This window comes from Corythoichthys intestinalis, chromosome 14, assembly GCF_030265065.1.
Source record: "Corythoichthys intestinalis isolate RoL2023-P3 chromosome 14, ASM3026506v1, whole genome shotgun sequence".
NCBI classification, from domain to species: Eukaryota; Metazoa; Chordata; class Actinopteri; order Syngnathiformes; family Syngnathidae; genus Corythoichthys; species Corythoichthys intestinalis.
Window position 1 is genome coordinate 44,270,946 of NC_080408.1, and position 20,282 is coordinate 44,291,227.

General features: G+C 38.3%; 1 protein-coding gene across 1 annotated transcript in view; it reads right to left on the bottom strand.

The window, feature by feature from the left end:
• Positions 1 to 15,701: 15,701 nt before the first annotated feature.
• Positions 15,702 to 20,282, bottom strand: part of ptch2 (patched 2) — a 58,329-nt gene continuing 53,748 nt past the window's right edge. The window contains exons 22-23 of the mRNA XM_057858395.1: positions 19,390 to 19,885; positions 15,702 to 17,026 (exon numbers count right to left, since the gene is read on the bottom strand). Of these exons, the coding sequence (XP_057714378.1) occupies positions 16,992 to 17,026; positions 19,390 to 19,885 (531 nt within the window). The 3' untranslated portion in view covers positions 15,702 to 16,991. The remainder of the gene's footprint in view (positions 17,027 to 19,389; positions 19,886 to 20,282) is intronic.

The window sequence follows — 20,282 nt, forward strand, 5'->3', positions numbered from 1 at the left end:
CACATGTAAATACATTTCCGTGAGAACACTTTTCAAGTAATGAGTAACTGCTTACAATGTCTATTTTTTTGGTATATATATATATATATATATATATATATATATATATATAGCACAACATCATCTATATGAACTGTTATTATTATACTGCATTATTATAACCTATTAAGTGACCATATTAGGCCAAAGAAATACATAAAAATCATCAGATTCCGACTAGAAAAATCCACAGAAATGAAACATCGCCCGTCCAAAGTGCCCTCTAGTGGACAAATATATTTCCTTCCATTAAATATAAACCAGTGTTGTTTTTGGCAGCCGTTTTAATTTTCGTCTTAGTCTTTTGGACGATAACACTTATTAGCCTTAGTCATATTTTAGGCCTCTCAGAATGTGTTTGTCGTCGTCTAGTTTTGGTGACGAAAACTCAAGACTAATTTCATCTAGTTTTCATCGTCATTTACTAAAACAATTTCCGTCTGAAAAATTAAACACAACTTACTCCAAAAATATATTAATAAAGGTTTCCAGCTACTTTGAATGAACACTGACAGACGAGCGCATATTTTAGCGTCTGCTAAGACTATGCCAACTTGGTGATAATACACACTCAGCAGGAAAACAGTACATTATTTTCAATGAATTATACCCACCTGGATGACACGAACTGTACGTTAAAAAAACTTGTCCGAGAATTTAAGAAGATGCTCACCGTTAGCCTAACGCTAACGTGAATGAGAATTCTATGCCAACGCTACGAGTTACATTTAGTGTGTGATGATCACTCAGCACAGACATTTAAAGGCTAGAGCAACATTGTATATTCTCTTACTGTACGTGCAAGTTGGTGAGACTGGAGAAGAAACTGGTGAATTCGGGGGTGTGCAGCTCGTCACAAGTGGCACAACCAGACAGTTGCTATGATCGAGGCTAACTAGGCATAAAATGTCACACATTCTGAACAAAACGGGAACTATTGCGCATTTTCATCTCGTTCTCGTCTCGTCAGACAAAAACTGGCATTGGCATCGTTGTTTTGGACTCCCAAAACACCTTTTTAGCTAGTCATCGTCTCGTCATCGTCATGACAAAATGTTCTTTGACGATACACAGTGAGGAGCAGAAGTATTTGCACCCCTTATGATTTTGCAATTTCACCCACTTAGAAAATAGGTAGAGGTCGGACATTTCAATTATAGATTGCATTTCCACTTATAGAGGCATAATCTAAAAAAAAAAAAAATCTGTAACTCACATTTACAATAACTTATTTGTAATTTACTGGGGTTCATAAGTATTTGTACCCCTGAGGAAATCAAAGCTAATATTTAGTGCAGAAGCCTTTGTTTGCAATTACAGAGGTCAGAAGCTTTTTGTAGTTCTTCACCAGGTTTTCACATATGGAAAGAGGGATTTTGGCCCATTCCTTGACACAAATCTTTTCTACATCCGTCAGGTTTAGGGGTTGTCATTGAGAAACAAGAAGTTTCAGCTCCATCCAAAGATTTTCTATTAGATTGAGGTGTGGAGACAGGCTAAGCCACTCCAGAACCTTTATATGCTTTTTACGCAGCCACTCCTTGGTCACCTTGGCTGTGTACTTTGGATCATTCTCATGTTGGAAGATTCAGCCACGACTCATCTTCAAGTCTCTGACTGAGGGAAGGAGGTTGTAGCTCAAATTCATCCTCTGCTTTATACAGTACTGTCGTCCTGTCCCCTTTGCCGAAAAGCAGCCCCAAAGCATGAGGTTTCCACCCCCAGACTTCACAGTGGGGATGGTGTCCTTGGGATTGTACTCACCCTTCTTTTTCCTCCGCACATGACAAGTAAAGTTTGCACCAAAAAGTTCTACTTTGGTCTCATCTGATCATATGAGCTTCTCTTATGACCCCCAGGCATCATTCAGATGGTCCCTGGCAAACTTCAGACGGGCCTTCAAATGTACTGGCTTCAACAGAGGAACCGTCTGAGCAATGCAGGATTTTGAACCATTGCACTGTAGTGTTCTACTCACAGTAGCCTTTGAAACTGTGCATCCAGCTCTCTTCAGGTCATTGACCAGTACCTGTCGTGTAGTTCTAGGCTGAGCCCTCACTTTTCTCATCATGAGTGATGCCCCACGAAGAGAGATTTTGTATGGAGCCCCAGTCCGAGGTAGATTATCAATCATGTTTAGCCTTTTCCATTTTCTAACAATTGCTGCAACAGTTGATTTATTCTCACCAAGCTGCTTTCCAATTGTCGGTGTCAACCAAAAACTGGGAGAGAGGTCGATAGCCATGCTTTAGAGTAAATTTGACAGCAGCGCTGTATGTGAAAGAGTTAAAATTTTCACGGTGCTTTGAAGACACCACGTGATTTAACAGGCCGGCGTGATCATCGGACTTCCGACTGCAAGCTCGTGTGTGCTCAACTAAATGTAGCGGAGTAAATGTAACGCGTTACTTCCCACCTCCGAATTTGAATATATATGAGAATTGTGTGAGCGGTAATCCTGATTAATGTCTCTGATGTCCATTCATTGTGGGGTCGCTCCCTTGCTTTCTTTTACGCACACAATGATCCAGCGTCAGGTCTGGCCCTCGGAGTGTTATGGTTTGAACTAAACAAAGCGCTTCTAAACATTGAGGCCCTCTCATATTTAGAACTTTCTGTAAACACCCCAGCGCAGAATGAATCAATTAAAAGGGCATTACGCTGCTTCCTGTTTATTTAAAACGTGTTTACACTGCACAGGCCCTCTTGCTTGTCTACATGATTGCTTGATTCCTCCTCCTCCTTGCTGCCAAGGTATATCCACAAACACCACACACACGCACGCACACAGACGTATATACACATAGGATGTAGATTGCAAACACATTTGTTAGGCTGATTTCAGTATATATTGATTTCACTTCTTCGTCTGATGATTAAATGAGCAATGGTGCAATCAAAAGAGCGGAAAAACAAATGAAGAAATTTTATGAGTGAGAGAAGGTGTAAAAATCAAAAAGAGCAAAAAAGTTGAGTGGGGTCACAATTAAAAAGGAAGAAAAAAATCAAAATATTGACATTTGTTGCATGTATGAACAGTGGATCCAGTGTTTATTAACTTTTATTCAGCTAATGTCTTTAGTGCTTTAGCATCACAGAGCACTCTTGGCTGTTTTTTGTTTTTGTTTGCCACTTTTCATGTACAGTATATGGCGGAAAACACAAAATGCTGAAAAAGCAGTTTCTGCTCTTGCACCCCTCTTTACAATAAACTGCTGTTTTTTAGGCCAAAAGAACTGTTGTGTTGATAGAACAATATGTTTATATGCTGACATAGCAGATTCATAGCGCATTAAGCCCCTGAACTATTTTCAATTTGTCCGTTTTACCCTGATACACCCGTTTACAAATGTCGCGCAACCGCTTTTGTTTCAACCTAGCCATAAAAAGAAGGTAAGTAATCGTATTTATTATTCGAACTGTCTGTCATTTTTAGATTAGAATCATTAATTGATGTCTAATATTTCGTTTAAAAAAAAAATGACTTTCAAAAATTATTCACTCACATATTTTAAACTTTTAAACAAATTACATCACAATGAAAAAATTAGCGTCTGCAAATAGTCACGGATATCTACCTTATAACTATCGCTTAATTGTAATTTTTTTTTCATTACTGTCTTATTTTCCCCCAATATTTTAGATGATAAATAATCGATCCAAAAAAAAAAAAAAAAAAAAAAAGTTTAAAAGGGTAAATATATGAGAATGAAAATCTCGACCACTCCTTGATGTCTACGATTTCTGCGTTGCGAAACTTGTTATATTACCATGTTTCACCCATAAAATCCCCCCAAAATCCTGCTGTGGCTATTCACAGCTGTGTCTTGACACAAGGTGATACGTGCTACACGGAGTTTTTGGATCGACACAAGGTAAGTACGTGATAATATCTCATTAAAATCATGGTCTCTTTAATTATGCTCTTTCATGCTCTCACCTTGAGTTACAGTTTAGGGGTTTAATTTTTTTTTTTTTTAAATGCCCTCCTGTTCTAAATTTTTCTTCCCCCAGAAAATTGAGATTTTAAGATTTCAAATGATGTATCACACATGCATATAGGACAATTTTGAAATTTGGCCTCATTGGGGGTCTCGGAACGGAACTTCAAGTCACCTGAGTGTTTTCCGCCATATTCTATGGAGATAGAATAGTGCCATAAGAAGTGTATCGCCATAAAATTCCATTTAATTCTTAAACACATCTCAAATATTCCGTTTTTTTTGTTTTTTCTTTTATCAATTTGTTTATTCTGACTCATAGCCATAGGTGTCTTTTTAAGTACAAAGATTCAATGTCCTAAAAATAGGCTTGCCATCCGTCCCTTGAAATAAGGAATTATTCCGAATTGGCAATTAAAATTTTCGTTCTGTATTGAACCAATACGGAATATATAAAAATAGATACATTTCTATGCATTTTAGGAGTTATGGAGGTGTCCCTTTTTTCCCCGCCCGTACAGCTTTGGGAACGAGGTGGGAGTCCCTTATTTCTATTTCTGAAAGGTGGCAACCCTACCTAAAAAAAAACCCAAAAAGGCTAATCCAGAGGAGTGATAATTTTCACAGGCTAGAAACTCAAATTTAAACCTCCATTCAACTCAGTGTCAAGTAAGAATGATTGCTCTGTTCTTAGTTTAGCTTGGCTACTTTTAGCTTGTCAACTAATTTTAGTTAGCTGTTTTGCAAGAAATCAGAATCTCAATTTTGGTTTACTTTTAACTAGCTGTTTACAAAACAGTGGAAATGAATTAGGGCTGCAGCAATCAACTATTTTAGTAATCGAGTATTCTACTGACAATTCCATCAATTGTCTGATAGAATAAAACATTTTTTTGTTAAAGAGCAATTATAATAATACATTAGAAAAAAAGACATTTCGCCTAATATTGAACCATTTTAGACACCTAATGTCTTTATTTTAGATGCACATTGTTGAAAACAGCCAACAATTGCAAAAAAAAAAAATCCCAACAACAACAAATTCACTGCTTTCACTTAAAAAATGTAAAACCTATGGGAAAAAAAATCTTTATTTCTAACCTAAAAATGTCATTACGCTTGATAACACGCATCACTTAAAAGTTTTTAAAGTTTCCCAATTGAATTTCCATTGGTGTCAAGCTAATTTTATATTGTAATTAAGTTTTAGGTTAGTCTAAATTGTAAGTCCTGATAAGTTTTTCAGTTTTTGCAGTGTTCAAAATAAATGTATGATACCAGTTGTATTGGAGCACATTAGGCACGAGTGCTACTTGATGTTTTATCATCTGGCACGACACACAGCCCAAACTGTTTGGCCCATCAACACAGTTGGAATACCGAAATGACATAAATTATCGTGCGATGCAGGGAAAACTTCGACTGACCCCTCAAAAATGACCATTCGTGCCAAAACGTGTTTTTTTTATTTATTTATTTATTTTTAAAAATTTGTTCAAAATATTTAGTCCTATTATTTTTATCCAATTCACATAAATCATAGTTAAACAAATTAAAGAAGGTAAGGGGCATAAAAGTCGTTTATAGAATTTGCCAAAAACCTACAGTTCCCGCAAAATTCGCCCAAACCTTTCCCATTTGCATACCTGTCAAGTTGTACGGTTTCGGCGTCTTTTGTACAAGTGAGCACTGATTTTTAAATGCGTACGCCGTACGTTCAAAATATGTACGTTTTTCGTGCATTACGTTTTTTTTCTCCGTTCGGATTTTGTCATCGTTTCGGCAACGAGACAATGTGCGTTACTATGCGTTACTACGTTGGTTGAATGACGCGAGAAAAGTCAGAGACACGGAGAGAGAACAGTGTTTGTTGTGACGCTGTAGCAAACACGATGCTAGGCTAGGTGGTTCCAATATTTCCTGACTGTAGTCGACAGCCTACAATCTACACCTAGACATCACATGCATATAAAACTCCATGCGAAATGACAGACTCGGGGGCGTTAGTAAACAGCCGCCATTTTAAGCAGTAGACTTCTCAGAAAGGCTCTGTTGTAGTGAACCTTCCTAGCGAACCTAGGTAACTTTTTATCTAAAATACTCCTAAATCATGACTTGAATTTATCTTTAAATGACGAAACAGTTTTAAAACTTTCACATGTCGAAAGTAGACAGAAGGGAACTAATGCAAAAACGGGAGCAATTTTAACAACTTAAACATTTGATTCACAATATTAAATGACTTCCAAACATAGCAGAGGTTACTATGTTTTTTGTTTTTTGTTTGTTTTGTTGTTGTTTTTTTAAAATAATAATAATAAAAAAAAAAAAAACTAAACTTGAAAGGTAACACCAGTTACTTTGCCAAGTAACTAATTACTCTTACATTCAGGCAACAGAGTTACTAACTCAATTACTTTTTGGGAGAAGTAATTTGTAACTTTAATTAATTACTTTTTAACAGTAAGATTAACAACACTGGTCATAAAGATGAAGTCTGCAGAATGAAAAGTGACGAATGCAGAGATTTTATTCTGCCAATTGCTGATCATTCTCAGAATTAGCAAAAGGAAAGTTCCCTGACTCAAAGATTGCATCGGTAAGTTAATTTTATCAATTGACCTTTTTGATTTATAATTGGACACACTAACAAACTACCTTCAAGTCAAACTGAATTGCGAGCTGAAGAGCCATGAAGTGCAGCCATCAAGACATGATAGAAATTGACAAAAGTTCTACAAAAAAGTCAAATTTTAGTGATCATGATGTAGCTGAAGATATCGATTGTTTTTTGATTGCACCAGGTTATATGTTACAATATTACCAATAAATTCATATTATTTAAAAAATGAAGTTTTATTTTTGTTTCATATTGCACGCTATATACAACGTTGTAAGATTAGTCACCAATTTGTATGGGCATACGTCACTATTTGTAAGATTGCCAACGGCCTTGGGTTGACAGGTATGCATTTGTTTCTAATGGGATGTTATTGCCATGTACGTCGTTCAATTCATTTCTATTGGCCAAAATTTCCCCTTAATTTTCAATGGCAGAAAACCATGGGTGGTTGTGATTTTTGACCAAAAACTTACCATTACAGCCCATTGACATTTAACTGGTGCCCAAGTCCATGCCATTGACAGCCACGTACATCCTTGCAAATAATGGCTGCGCATATCAATTATATTGATGCCAATTTACTTGGATTTCATTGATAGCCATGTCCATGCCATTGACGGCCAAGTATGTCCATGCCATTGACACCAATAAACATCCATGCCATTGAGGGCCATATATGTCCATGCCATTGACAGCCATTTACGTCCTTGCCATTGACGGCCATATATGTCGATTCTATTGATGCCAGTGTTCTTGGATTCCATTGACGCATACTGTATGTGAGTCGATGACATTGACGGACATATCCATCAAAATATCAACAGGAGGTGACAAAATAATATCTCCAAATCAATAGGAAGTGACCTGATATCAACAGAATGTAACCCTAAAATATCCCCAAATCAACAGGAAGTGATCCAGAAATGTCCCCAAATCAACAGGAAGTGACCTGAAATCAGCAGGACGTGACCCCAAGGGGTTTACGGCGATAGCAAAGCTACTAGGAGTGGGAACCTCTTGGTACCTCACGATACGATACGATTTGCGATACAAAGCTCACGATAACGGTGATCTGATGATATGGCGATACAATGATTATCAATACATTGGTCAGGAAATAATTCTAGGATATTCTACAAACAACTATAAAACAGAAAAACAAGCTTCTGCTGTGAATTAGAGTTTATCACAAGTAGACATCCAATCCATTTGAACTGGGAGGGTGGCAGCGAATGAATATTCGTTCATTCGCTGCCATCCCTCCCACCTCAAACGGATTGAACGTCTATGGTCGTCAGTGGGTAATGAGGTAATTTTGGGCCATTTAAGGTCATTTACCTGTTGATGTTCAGTTACTTCCTGTTGATATTGGGGTATTTTACGGGTCACTTCCTGTTTATTTTGAGTTACAGAACAGGAAGTGAACTGGGAATCACCCAAATGAATAGGCAGTGACTCAAACTCAAGAGGAAATGACCTATAAATGCCCTAAATTGAACCGCAAGTGACCTTTAAATGCCCAGAAAATCGGACAGAATGACTGAATGTTCTGGTTTCGAATGAACGAACGTTCCCAGTCTAAATGGATTGGCCGTCTGCACCGTCAATGCAGGCTAAGACTTAACTGTGACACTATTATGGGAGAAAATTCTGGTAGCAACTTGTTGGTTCCTCTTTATTCTTTATTTTTTTGACACTGACACCTTTATATCATATCGATAACCTTGTGGGACACAAAGTATCACGATATATCACCATTTTGACATATTGTCACACCCCTAAAAGCTACCATCACATTTTCTCCAGAAATTGCATTTTCTAGTTATTTATAAAAATGTGAAAATTTGCTCTGTCAAAATTCATTTTATAATTGTGTTAGCCAATTTTCAAAAGTGTGAACTCAGTGTTGTTGCTTATGTTTTAACATCTGAACCTGATAATTCATATGACTAACCATATTCAGTGATGTTTGAGGACTTCAATCTGGAAGAGAAACAATGGCCTGAACGAGAATGTGCAGTATGACATCCACAATTTTGGTTTCTTCCTGGCTTTTCTGATTCCCTTGTTCTTCTTTCATGTTGCTTGTTTAGAGCAATAGGAGACACACATACACATGTGCGCATGCTGCTGCATGTTTTTCAACACACTTTCAAACACACTTTTTTTTGCTAATCAGCGCTTTTGAATTCCGCCAACAATGGTCGCTCATCCTCGGGCCACCCACTCTGCAGTTCACACAAGCACGCGTACACACGAACCGTGACGCGATGTAATGCATTGTATGCCTTTTAAATGAACTTCAAGGTGGTAAGGAAAGATAGGACGAAGAGTGCAAGAAAGTGTTAGGGTTTGGTTTTGTTTTGTGTTTTGGTTCATTTCCTGCCTCGGCCCTGTTCAGATTGTCAGCCAAAATACGATTTTTAACCCATCTACATTGAAACTGGATGGCTTTTTTTAGTCTGAACAGTCCCAATGCACAAAAATCGGATTTTTGCGAGACGTTTTGACACCACACGCGGGAAGTACTTTCATATCAGGAATGGATAAGATGCTTCTCAGTCTGAACACCTCAGATGGGTTTTGACTATCTGAGACGTCACTATATTGTATGACACCTTTGCTGCAACAGCAACCTGTCAGCTTTGTCATTAATATGGCACAGTCTGAACAAACACAGATCTGATTTTGACACTCGCTAAAATCTGTTTGAATAGTTGGCCCTAAAAATGAGATCTGACGAGGAATCCGATTGAAATCAGACATGCCTGCAGTCTGAACTCAGCGTAAGACCATGCATACACCTACACAGCAGGTTATTTATTTATTTATTTATTTATTTATTTATTTTTATTAAACCGAGGATACTGCCCTCATACGTTCGGGAAAAAAATACGTCTACACCACCACATTTATGGGGAATAAAAGCATCCATTCATTTGTTTTTAAATACATTCATTACAATGCCACACCTTAAGGTGGCAGCAGTTTCACAAATCCTATCCAATCACAGTAAGCTTCCATCTAGCAACTTCACTTCATCAAATTGAAAAAAAAAAAAACATGACAGGGAATGGCGAGGTGGCAGATAATAATTTTCCCTAATCTTGTCCTTGACATGTGTTCCTCAATATGGAACAATGGAAGAGTTTGTAAATAAATGGAAGTAAAAAAACACCTTCAATCTCTGCATCAATGCTAACAGCACTCCTCTAATGAGTCACATGACATTTTGAAGGGAAAATGACAAGCAGTACTCAATTTGGACATTTAGGGATGTACGTAGTTCCCATGCGGTGTACTCACTTTTCTTGTCAGGGGTTTGGCTATGGCTATATTATGAGTTATTTTGAGGGGGAAATAAATTAACTCTATTATTTAAGCTGCACACAGACTACTTTTCATTGTGTCAAAGTGTCATTTTGTCAGTGTTGTCCCATGAATAGATATACTTAAATATCTGCAGAAATGCGAGGGGTGTACTCACTTTTGTGATACACTATGTGTATGTGCATAGCCCAGTGTCCTCTTCATTTGCCATGAGGTGGTCTGACACCTTTACACGAGTGTATTTACTTTTATTCTTTATTCTTTTTTTTTTTTTTTTTACATTATGCACAACTCTCATTTTATGTTTACTGTGCATTAATCTAAGGGTAACATGTAATTTATGACATGTTTTAATGGCTATTTTTTTGCCTTATAAAAGATTTATGTCTGAATTTTGGGGGGATTGGAACGGCTTAGTTTAGGGCATTTACACTGAAAACCCATCTCTACTTCCGGAATTTTCAGTTTACGAAACTACCTCCAGAACCAGTTTATTTCGTTAGGTACTACTGTATATACATTCTGGTACACTGCATCAGTCGACAAAATTTGGTTTATGAATCATGACTGCTGAATAAAAGCCTATTTCACACCAGAATATTATTATTATTATTATTTTTATAAATGAACATTTCCTGTCAGGGTTTGGGTTAATTCCTTTCGACAGTTGACAGCAGGCAACAGTTTGAAACATGACTGTGTGACACCTCCAGGCGGGCGTTTTGGGACTCGCCGGGTCGGAACCAAATAGTGTATCGATATCAAAAGGACGCCAACCTCAATAATCTGTCGTATTTGAGGTTTGCTTCAAGCAAATTATCAGATGCAGACAAATGTGCTGCTCTTCGATGAAAAGGAAAGGAATTTACAACCTCTACCTTTCATCTTCACAGGTGGTCCCAGTGTGTGTGTCCATATGTTTATGTTTGAGGAAGGAAAGGATGGAAGATGTTTGTATATGCTTCCAATTGAGGCTGATTTTGTTTGTGTGAGGCTCTCAAGTCGGACAGTGTGAATCACCATCAAGCATGGAAGCTTGTCAAACAAAACATCAGTCACTTTGCACATTTTAGATGCTAATGACATTCTTTATGTTAGTTTTGCGAGTGAGTGTGTAATGCAGTGTGTATATTTATGTTCAATGTTTACAGATGGTTTTACTTGACTGGGCTAGCAAGTTAGCCAAAACGTTAGCTTACTTACTGATAGGGTGACCATACACTTCCCCTGGGTCAAAATGGAGGACATATTTACCAAAAAAAAAAAAAAAAATCAGTCCTGCAGTGTATTTTCATCAATAAGTTTTGAACTGTTCATATATCATATTTGTGTAACTAAATGGTAAAAAATATCAATTACAGGTCAAACGTTTTTTGGACATTTGATTTCGTTTACAATATCATGTTTTTAAATTGCAACGTGCCCAAGAACAAAACTTACTTTGAAACAGTGTTCTGTCAAAATATCCTACATGGCAAAACGTCTATCAACGCATCAGTTAAGAGCAGTACTTATTATTTTTGTTTTTATTAGTCTTTTTTTTTTTTTAACCTTTCCATTGCCTCAAAACACTTGTCGTGTGTTTTCCTCTGATAGCTTGTAAGCATTGTGTTTTCTTGTGGTAGTTTTAAACCAGAGTGTTCATCTTTTGACCACATTAGTCACGTAGTATATTTAAAGCATCCTTATTTGATATTACTATGTTTAGGTATTTTTTAAGGCATTTTTTATTACATTCTTCCTGTATGCATCTAAACAAAACAAGGTGAATGTGCATGGTAGTACTTAGGGTGTCAAATTCCCCATTGGTAGAAACAAACAACAAAGAAAATTCTTAAGAACAAGATTTTTTTGTGTAAAAACTTTAATGGAAGCATTGAACTGCTCAATAGAAGCGAACCATTAATATGTGGAACCACTTTACAAAGTTCAGCTGCAGTTATGTTGTTATCCAAAGGCAAAGAGGGTTCTCGAAAAAATGTTTTCAATGTCAACGACATGCTGCTCGCCTCATTCTTTATGTTTCGCACCTTTCGCGTGACATCCTACGGCCGCTATGCCCCTGCTGCTGACGTCCACGCAACACCGGCAAAGCGTGCAGAAACCGTGGAACGAGTCTCAACTGCTTTTGGCGAGGAAATCGTGCTCTTTCGTCAGTTCAATGTTAAAAGATGTCCGCCGTTTTTGCATGTTTGCTAGCACTGTTGTAAAATCTCAGCAAGGAAATTATGTTGTCAGATAGCCACACTGTAGCAGGGGGTCGGACCGCCAAGGCCCCAGCCTTTGGTTGCTGCCCAACTCCCTACGCAACCGACCCCTTTGGCACCTCCCGCAGGTGGTGAGCCCATGGGAAGGGTGACCCAAGTTTCCTTTCCGGGCTGTGCTGTGCCCGGCCGGTCCCCATGGGTACAGGTCCGGTAACCAGACGCTAGCCTTCTAGCCCCGCCTCCAAGCCTGGTTCCAAAAGGGGGCCCCGGTAACCCCCGTCCGGGAAAGGGTAAATCAATCAAATTTATTTCTATAGCCCTTTACAAAAACCGGAAAGGTCCTCAAAGTGCTTTATTTACAACAACGACAAACATGGTTAATAATAAATAAAAGGCAGATAAGTATTATACTATGACATTAATAAAAAATTCGAGAACATTAAAACCCTTAAGAAATAAAACCAGGTTACCCTAGTCTGGGGAAAAGCGAGTCTAAAAAAGTGAGTCTTTAACTGAGATTTAAAAAGGCATAGATTTGTAATGGTGCGGATTTCAGGGGGTAGGCTATTCCTCAACCTGGGGGCAGCAACTGCAAAAGATTTGTCTCTTATTATTGACTCAGACCTAAAATTTGATAGCCATTTAAAGTCCGTCACTAAATCCGCTTATTACCACCTAAAAAATATAACCAGAATTAAGGGGCTTCTGACTCAACAAGACATGGAAAAACTTATGCATGCATTCATTTTCAGCAGATTGGACTATTGCAACGGTATATTTACAGGTCTTGATAAAAAATCAGTCAGGAAGTTGCAGCTGGTACAGAATGCTGCAGCCAGAGTCCTCACAAATACAAGGAAGCTGGACCACATTACACCAGTTTTGAAATCGCTACACTGGCTTCCAGTAAGTCAAAGGATAGACTATAAAATACTACTGCTCGTCTACAAAACACTTAATGGCCTTGGACCAAAATACATGCTTGACTTGTTAGAGTCCTATGAGACATGTCGACCCCTAAGGTCGTCTGGAACCGGTCTTCTGCATGTTCCAAGAACAAGAACCAAGCAGGGTGAGGCAGCATTTAGTTATTATGCTCCTCACCTCTGGAACAAGTTACCCGAACGTCTGAAGTATGCTCAAACTGTTAGCTCTTTTAAATCAGGGCTAAAAACGCTTTTGTTTAGCACTGCATATCTATAACTGTCTATATATTTCAATCTACCTGCTTTCTATTCCTCTTGTTTTTATCTCCATTGCTGATTTCAATTATTATTAGTAGTAGTAGTTTTTGTTTTATTTTTATTTTATTTATTTATTTTTATTCTGTGATTAAATGCGATCTTTTGTCTTCGTTTCTACGTTGTGTTGATTTAAATGTTATTTTTATGATCTTCATGTGATGTAAAGCACTTTGAATTGCCTTGTGTTGAATTGTGCTATATAAATAAATTTGCCTTGCCTTGCCTTGCCTTGCCTCTTCACTGTTTGTCTCGACCACAGGCAAAAGAAGCTAGCCGGTTGAACGAAGAGCCCTGCCAGAGCTACGGAGGGTTAAAATCTCCGATAAATAAGAAGGAGCATGGCCATTAATAGAATTAGTTTGAAAAATTAATTTGAAAAGTTTGAAATCAATTCTAAAATGGGCTGAAAGCCAGTGGAGCGTTGATAGCACGGAGGTAATATGTTCACGTCTAGGTGTACCGGTTGACTCCATTTGTGTTCATCATCGTAAGGCCGGGGTCCTCAATTAGCTGACCGCGGTCCAAGACCGGACCACGGCACACCTCTCTGCGGACCCAGAGCAAATGGCACTTAAAAAAAAAAAAAAACGAATAAACCCCCCCCCCCCTTTTTTTTTAACATATATTATTTGTATGAATCACCAACCCATCGCTATGTGCTACTATTCTATTGCTAAATTCTGTTTCATTTTTAGTCAAATATCTTCCATGTTCCCACTTCTGTTGTCATCTCGATGACAACGATGCGCTGATTGGCTGAGAGAGCCTGCATGGATGCGCAGATTGGCTGAGAGAGACTGCATGCTGCTCGCTAGAGTGGATGGACCACAGCAGTGTGAAACGCGAGTCGCACCCAGCACTTTATTCTTTTTCTTTACATGCCACCATACTCAAAGTTGACCAAGAGAAGAAAAGTGGACAACGAAAATTGTCGTTTCAATGAGGAATGGACTGACAAATATGCGTCGATTTTCTGAACTGCAAGTACCTAACCTATGTACTTAATATGCTTAAAGACAATTGCGCTGTTAAAAGTGAAAATGTGAAATGCCATTATGTTAAAGAGCAAAGCTCTTTTGAAGAGAAGTTTCCTCCTAAATCAGAATTGAGAAGCCAAGCACTTAACAGGTTGAAGCAGTCATATCAAGAGTCAAGCAAGGTTATTGTTAAATCTATGACACAACAAATTGCAACAGAGCGCTTACTCAGGGTGTCTGGGCTCTCTCTTAGAGACAGGGTGAGAAGCCTGGTAATCAGGGAGGGATTCATGGTCGAACCGCCACTCCTCCGCATTGAGAGGAGCCAGCTGAGGTGGCTCGGGCTTTTGGTTCGGATGCCTCCTGGACGTCTCCCTGAGATCGTGTTCTGGGCATGTCTCACCGCCGGGAGGCCCCAGGGACAACCCAGGACACATCGGAGAGATTATGTCTCTCAGGTGGCTTTGGAACGTCTTGGGATCCCGCCGGAGAAGCTGGTTGAAGTGGCTGGGGAGAGGGAAGTCTGGACTTCCCTGCTAAAGCTTCTACCCCCGCGACCCAACCCCGGGTTAAGCGGCAGATAATGGACGGATGGATGGATGAATAGCCGCACGTGCAGCTATGTTTACATTTTATTGAACCAATGATATGGGACGTTTACAACTGAAACCACTTTTGGCCAATCAGAGATCAGTTGTGACAACCGTGGGGCTGAGTTGCGTCACATAAACTAAATCGTGGCCCATTTTTAAAAAAATGGGTTGTGCCGGACGCCGGACACATCACTGAAAAGGCTGAGTGTCCGTCCTAAAACCGGACAGGTGGTCACCCTACCCACTGATAAAACCTACACTTGTGTTTTATTTGAACACAAGTTGATACCCGAATAACTACAGGGGCAGGACGAAATAAAATGAAACACCTCACATTTTGACATCATAATAATTAAACACAATTGTCAAAGAATGACATGAGGGACATTTTAATGAAGTTGAGCATCTTGTGCGCCCAGCACAATCTCCAGACCTCAACATTATTCAGCATTCATGGTCAGTTTTAGAGATTCAATTAAGACGCCGATTGCCTCTAAAATAGTTAGAGGGTATTCTAACTGAAGAATGGCTTTGAAAACAATTCACAAGTCGTATGAATCAATACCTTGGAGAATTGAGGCTGCAATTGCTGCAAAAGGCGAACCTACGCCATTTTAAATGAGTTTTAATTGATTTTTTAAAGGTGTTTCCATTATTTTGTCCAATCCCTGTACAAATGAACAATGCAAATGAAGCTTTAGCAGACACAAGCTTTTTTTTTTCATTGAATTTATTTTTGTTAGTTAATTTTCTATAGCAGGTGAGAGAACATAGCGGTCACACAAGGGTTTTTTTGAGCATAGTTTTCAGAAGTCACAGTGTTTTAGACATGGGCAATGACAATAGAGGGGAGGAGGGCCTTGACGGGAAGGAAAAAAAAAAACAAGGCGTAAAGTTGACACCTCCAATGCAACATAATAATGACCTCCCTCCCCAAACATCCTAAAAGCAAACAAATAGAAAATCAAACTCAGCAACAAATAGATATATTTATATATAATATATATTTACTCTTTAAAAATAGAACTTCAGTCTAAATACTAACAACTGTACAAACTACAAAAATAAAATTTTAATATAAATAATTTATATGGCATGACATTAACATTTTTTAACTACAAATAATGCACAAGCTTCCCCTCGACCTCCTCCCTATAAACTCCTCAAGGCCAGCCAACGGCGGTTAGGTAGGGTGATTTTTTTTCCATAACTGCACAGTAGCTACTCAACATCTTCTTTCTTATATAAGAAAAAAAAAAAGCTGCCACTTAAAAACTACAGAAAAGAGCTTCCCTGCAAACGACACTGGCAGTGATAAGACCATTTCTGTCATGTAAGAACTGCAGAGAAAAAAAATAGAGCTGCTGTTGAATGTAAAAAAAAATAGCTTATTAGTAACTCCATTGGGGTTACAACAAATTTAAAAGACTCCCTTATAGTTCCCATTGTGTTAAATGTGGGTGCTGCCACAAATAACATAACCTTCAAGTAGATCAAACTGCAAAGGACTTAATACTGAGCTCTGGATGCTGCATTGACAATAGTGATGAAGGCACGCTGTTAAGAAATCTGTTAGATTTCACAGTATAATATCATATTCCATGTGTGTGCGTGTGTGGCTTTTGGGGGAGGAAGAGGGGCTACTGCATTTTTTTAAGGCAAATCACTTAAAATGACTTTGTGTAGCAGCAAAAAAAAAATCAACAAAATAATACAAATAGAAATAAAACACTGACCATGTATGTTCAATAGCCTAATATCTTAATAGGATCTCACTCTGTGTGGACACTTTTTACATATAGCACATTATTTTTATTCTATACACTATGCAAGGAGGCAAGAAAACAAAACAAAATTACCCCCTGCAAAAAAAAAAGAAACTTTACGCGAGTATACCCAAAGTTATACAGTACTCTTTAAATAGCTTCCCTCTTTTTTAGTATTAAAATATATACTCATAGATTTACATAATGTCCTTCAAATAAATCCTATGTGGTGTCTATACACAGCTTCCAGAGGACGAGCGTGCTGAGGATTCTAGCACCCTTTGGCCGTCTGGACCCTCGACCCACCTGAAAAACATGAGAAAAGATGAAAATTAGATTTTTGGAAACGTAAGGCAGAAAATAATCTAACAAGAAGTATGAAGTTGTAATCCCATTAGATACAAATTTATCAAAAAATTATGTCATTCGTTTGTGCTAGGTTTGTGTTGAGAAAAAAAAAAAAAAAGTTTAATGATTCTTTTCTAGGTCAATCTGAGTTCAACCAGCCCCTCATTTCAATGAAAAATGGTGTTAATCAATTGTGCTGTAAAATTTTCGTTTGTGTTGCTATCGTTTTTTGAGATATTAATTTCAAGTGTCGATGTCACCAGCCCCCAACTTATTGCAAAATGGACCCGAAATGGTGCCATTCGTTTATGCTACGTTTGTGCTGTAAACATTTTCGTGTGTGCTGCTATTGTTTTATAGCTTTTAAGATATTAATGTCGACTGATGAAGTCAATTGCAGCACCTCCATCGCGGCTGAAGCGTACCAACTCTCTCAATAACAGAGGGCTGTCCCAACAACTAGCGCAAACGTAGCACAAATGAATGGCATGCCTTCAGGTCCATTTTGCAGTAAATGGGGGGCTGAGAGTCACGTCATTACTTGAAATTAATAACTCAATAGCTATAAAATGATAGCAGCCCAAACTGATTAAAAAAATTTTTTTTTTTAAATAGCGCAAATGATTCACACCATTTTAAGCCATTTTTAATAAAAATGGGGGGCTGGTTGACCTCAGATTGACCTATAAAAGAACTGTTAATACAGTGATCCCTCATTTTTCACAGTTAATGGGAACCAAAACCAATCGCAATAAGTGAAAAACGGCGAAGTAGCCCCCCACCCCAAAAAAACAAACAATTTTGTGTGTTCAATGTATTTTTTTCAGATTTAGCATTGGCAAGAAATGCATATAAGACATGTACAGTATAATTGACAAAAAAAACTTTTTATACTGTAATTTTCGGACTATAAGCCGCTACTTTTTTCCCTCATATTGAATCCCGTGGCTTCAAGTCCATTGCGACTTATTTGTTGATATATTTGGGTTAATAGGTAACATTTTATTTGACAGCGGCGTCCTAAGACTGCCATAAGACTGTCATAATTATGACATGACACTATCATGGACATTAATTAATGCTTATGACAGATGTCATTAAGTATCATCTGGCAAATGATGTCACTAACACCATTTATGTCCAGCTCACATTTTTTTTTTTTTTTTTTTTTACATCCATTCAAAAGTGAGATAATTTGCTGAATGACACAAAATGACACCTGTCATAAACATTCATTAAATGTTCATGGCAGTGTCATGTCATAATTATGATGGTCTTATGACAGTTTTATGGCACCACTGTCAAATAAAGTGTTACCAAATACCATAGTTGGCAATTAATGAAACAACTGCAACAGTAACTGAAGAAACAATTAGAATAGAACATGAAATAAGATTGTTATTTACATCTGTAGCGCTGCAATGCATGCTAGGAGGCATATTGGATGACAACAGTGTTGACAGCAGGTGGCAGCAGAGGTTGACTGTCGCCCCCAAGGAAGCAGTGATGGCCAAATTAAGCTTCTTGAAGCAATGAAGCTTTGCAGCCATTTGGTTCAAAGCTTCATGGTGGTTCATTTGGTCTTAGACAGTCTTATGATGCGACTGTCAAAGTTTTATCTGTTAATATCTTTTGCTGTAAATTTCCCAAAACACTATGAGGACAGCTGCAGGTTATAGTCCAGTACAATTTATCTATATCAAATTTTGCAGGTGCGCCTTATAGTCCGCAAATTACAGTATATATATTTAAATAATTTTTTTTTTTTTTAAATTAATTATTACGTTTTAAACATGTTATTGTCCCACCGAAATATTTTTAGAGAATAAAGTAGAAAAATGCTTGTCTTTATTAAATGCTTCATTGAGTGAGTCTACTCAAATCAGTTCACTTACACACAATGAGTTGCCACACTGACTGTTTAACATCTTTAACGATGATTGACGCATGCGGCGCTTTGAAGCTTCGGCAAACATTAAACATCCATCAATCATCGTTAACTTTAATAAGCAACTCCAGTGCACTGCCTGACCAACAAAGGCAGCAGGAGGGAGAGTGAGACTACGTGATCGGCTCGGGACGGCTTCTCCGTATTTATTGATTTATTTTTTTTAATTGAAAAAAATTCCACAATGGAATGAGGGCGCTAAGTTTGAAGTGCAAAGTAGCGAGGGATCACTGTATCTCAAAAACGATAGCAGAACAAAAATTTTTTCAGCACAAACCTAGCACAGACGAAAGACATCATTTTTCTATAAATTTGCATCTAATGGGAGACCAATTTCACAGAGGTGGAAATGTTGTTTGTTGCCATATCTCACCTTGCCTGTTGTGTTGCGTCTTGTGATCCTGTGGGCATTCTACATCCTGAAGCTCTAACGAGTCTCTTTTATACGAAGAAAATTTAGTCCTCTTAGTGGCCTCGAAGCAGTCCGACTCAGTGTCTGTGTCGAAGCCTTCGTGCATGTAACCTTGATACGCCGCCCCCGGCAGCGTAGGATGCACGGCCACTGTCACGGAGGCCGTGGCCGTCACCATGGTGACTGGCCCCCCGGCCACCGCGTAGTTGGAGGGCCCTTTAGTCCTGTTCGGCTGAGGGCCTCTGCCGCCCTGTAGCCTGGGGCCGCTCTGATAAGTCCGCCCAGGCTGGTGAGCTCCGTCCCCGGATAAGTTTTTTTGTCCTGCCTGCTGCTGCTGGTGGTCTCGCTTGGTACCATCCCAGCACGTCAACTGAGAGCTCAAAGGCAACTGAGCATGATGTGTAGAGTCGATGGATGGTTCCATTCGTCCTCCTGTGTCCCTCAGTGGCTTCACCACCTAGGATGGAAAGAATATTTATGTAACTAAAAAAATAAAATTAGCATTGTGAAAGATGTCACAAAGACGACTTGGTTATTGTTATGCTTACTCTTTTTCATGTTTTTATTTATTTATTTTTTTAAATCAATATATGCCAAAAATAGTTTTAATAAATCATCACTGTTCTTCATTTGAGAACTTTTTAGTAGAAATGAATGAATTTGGGAAATATGAGTCGAATAATACTTTGAAGTTGGAATAATTTGACTCGGTTAACTCATTGGCTGCAAATGATGATGTTAGACGGACAAGAGTTGCTTTACAAATGAGCTGCTTTTCATATTGACCACACACTAACTTTGGCATGTTATCACTTACGCCACTGAAACAAGGTCAACACATCAACAATTCATTG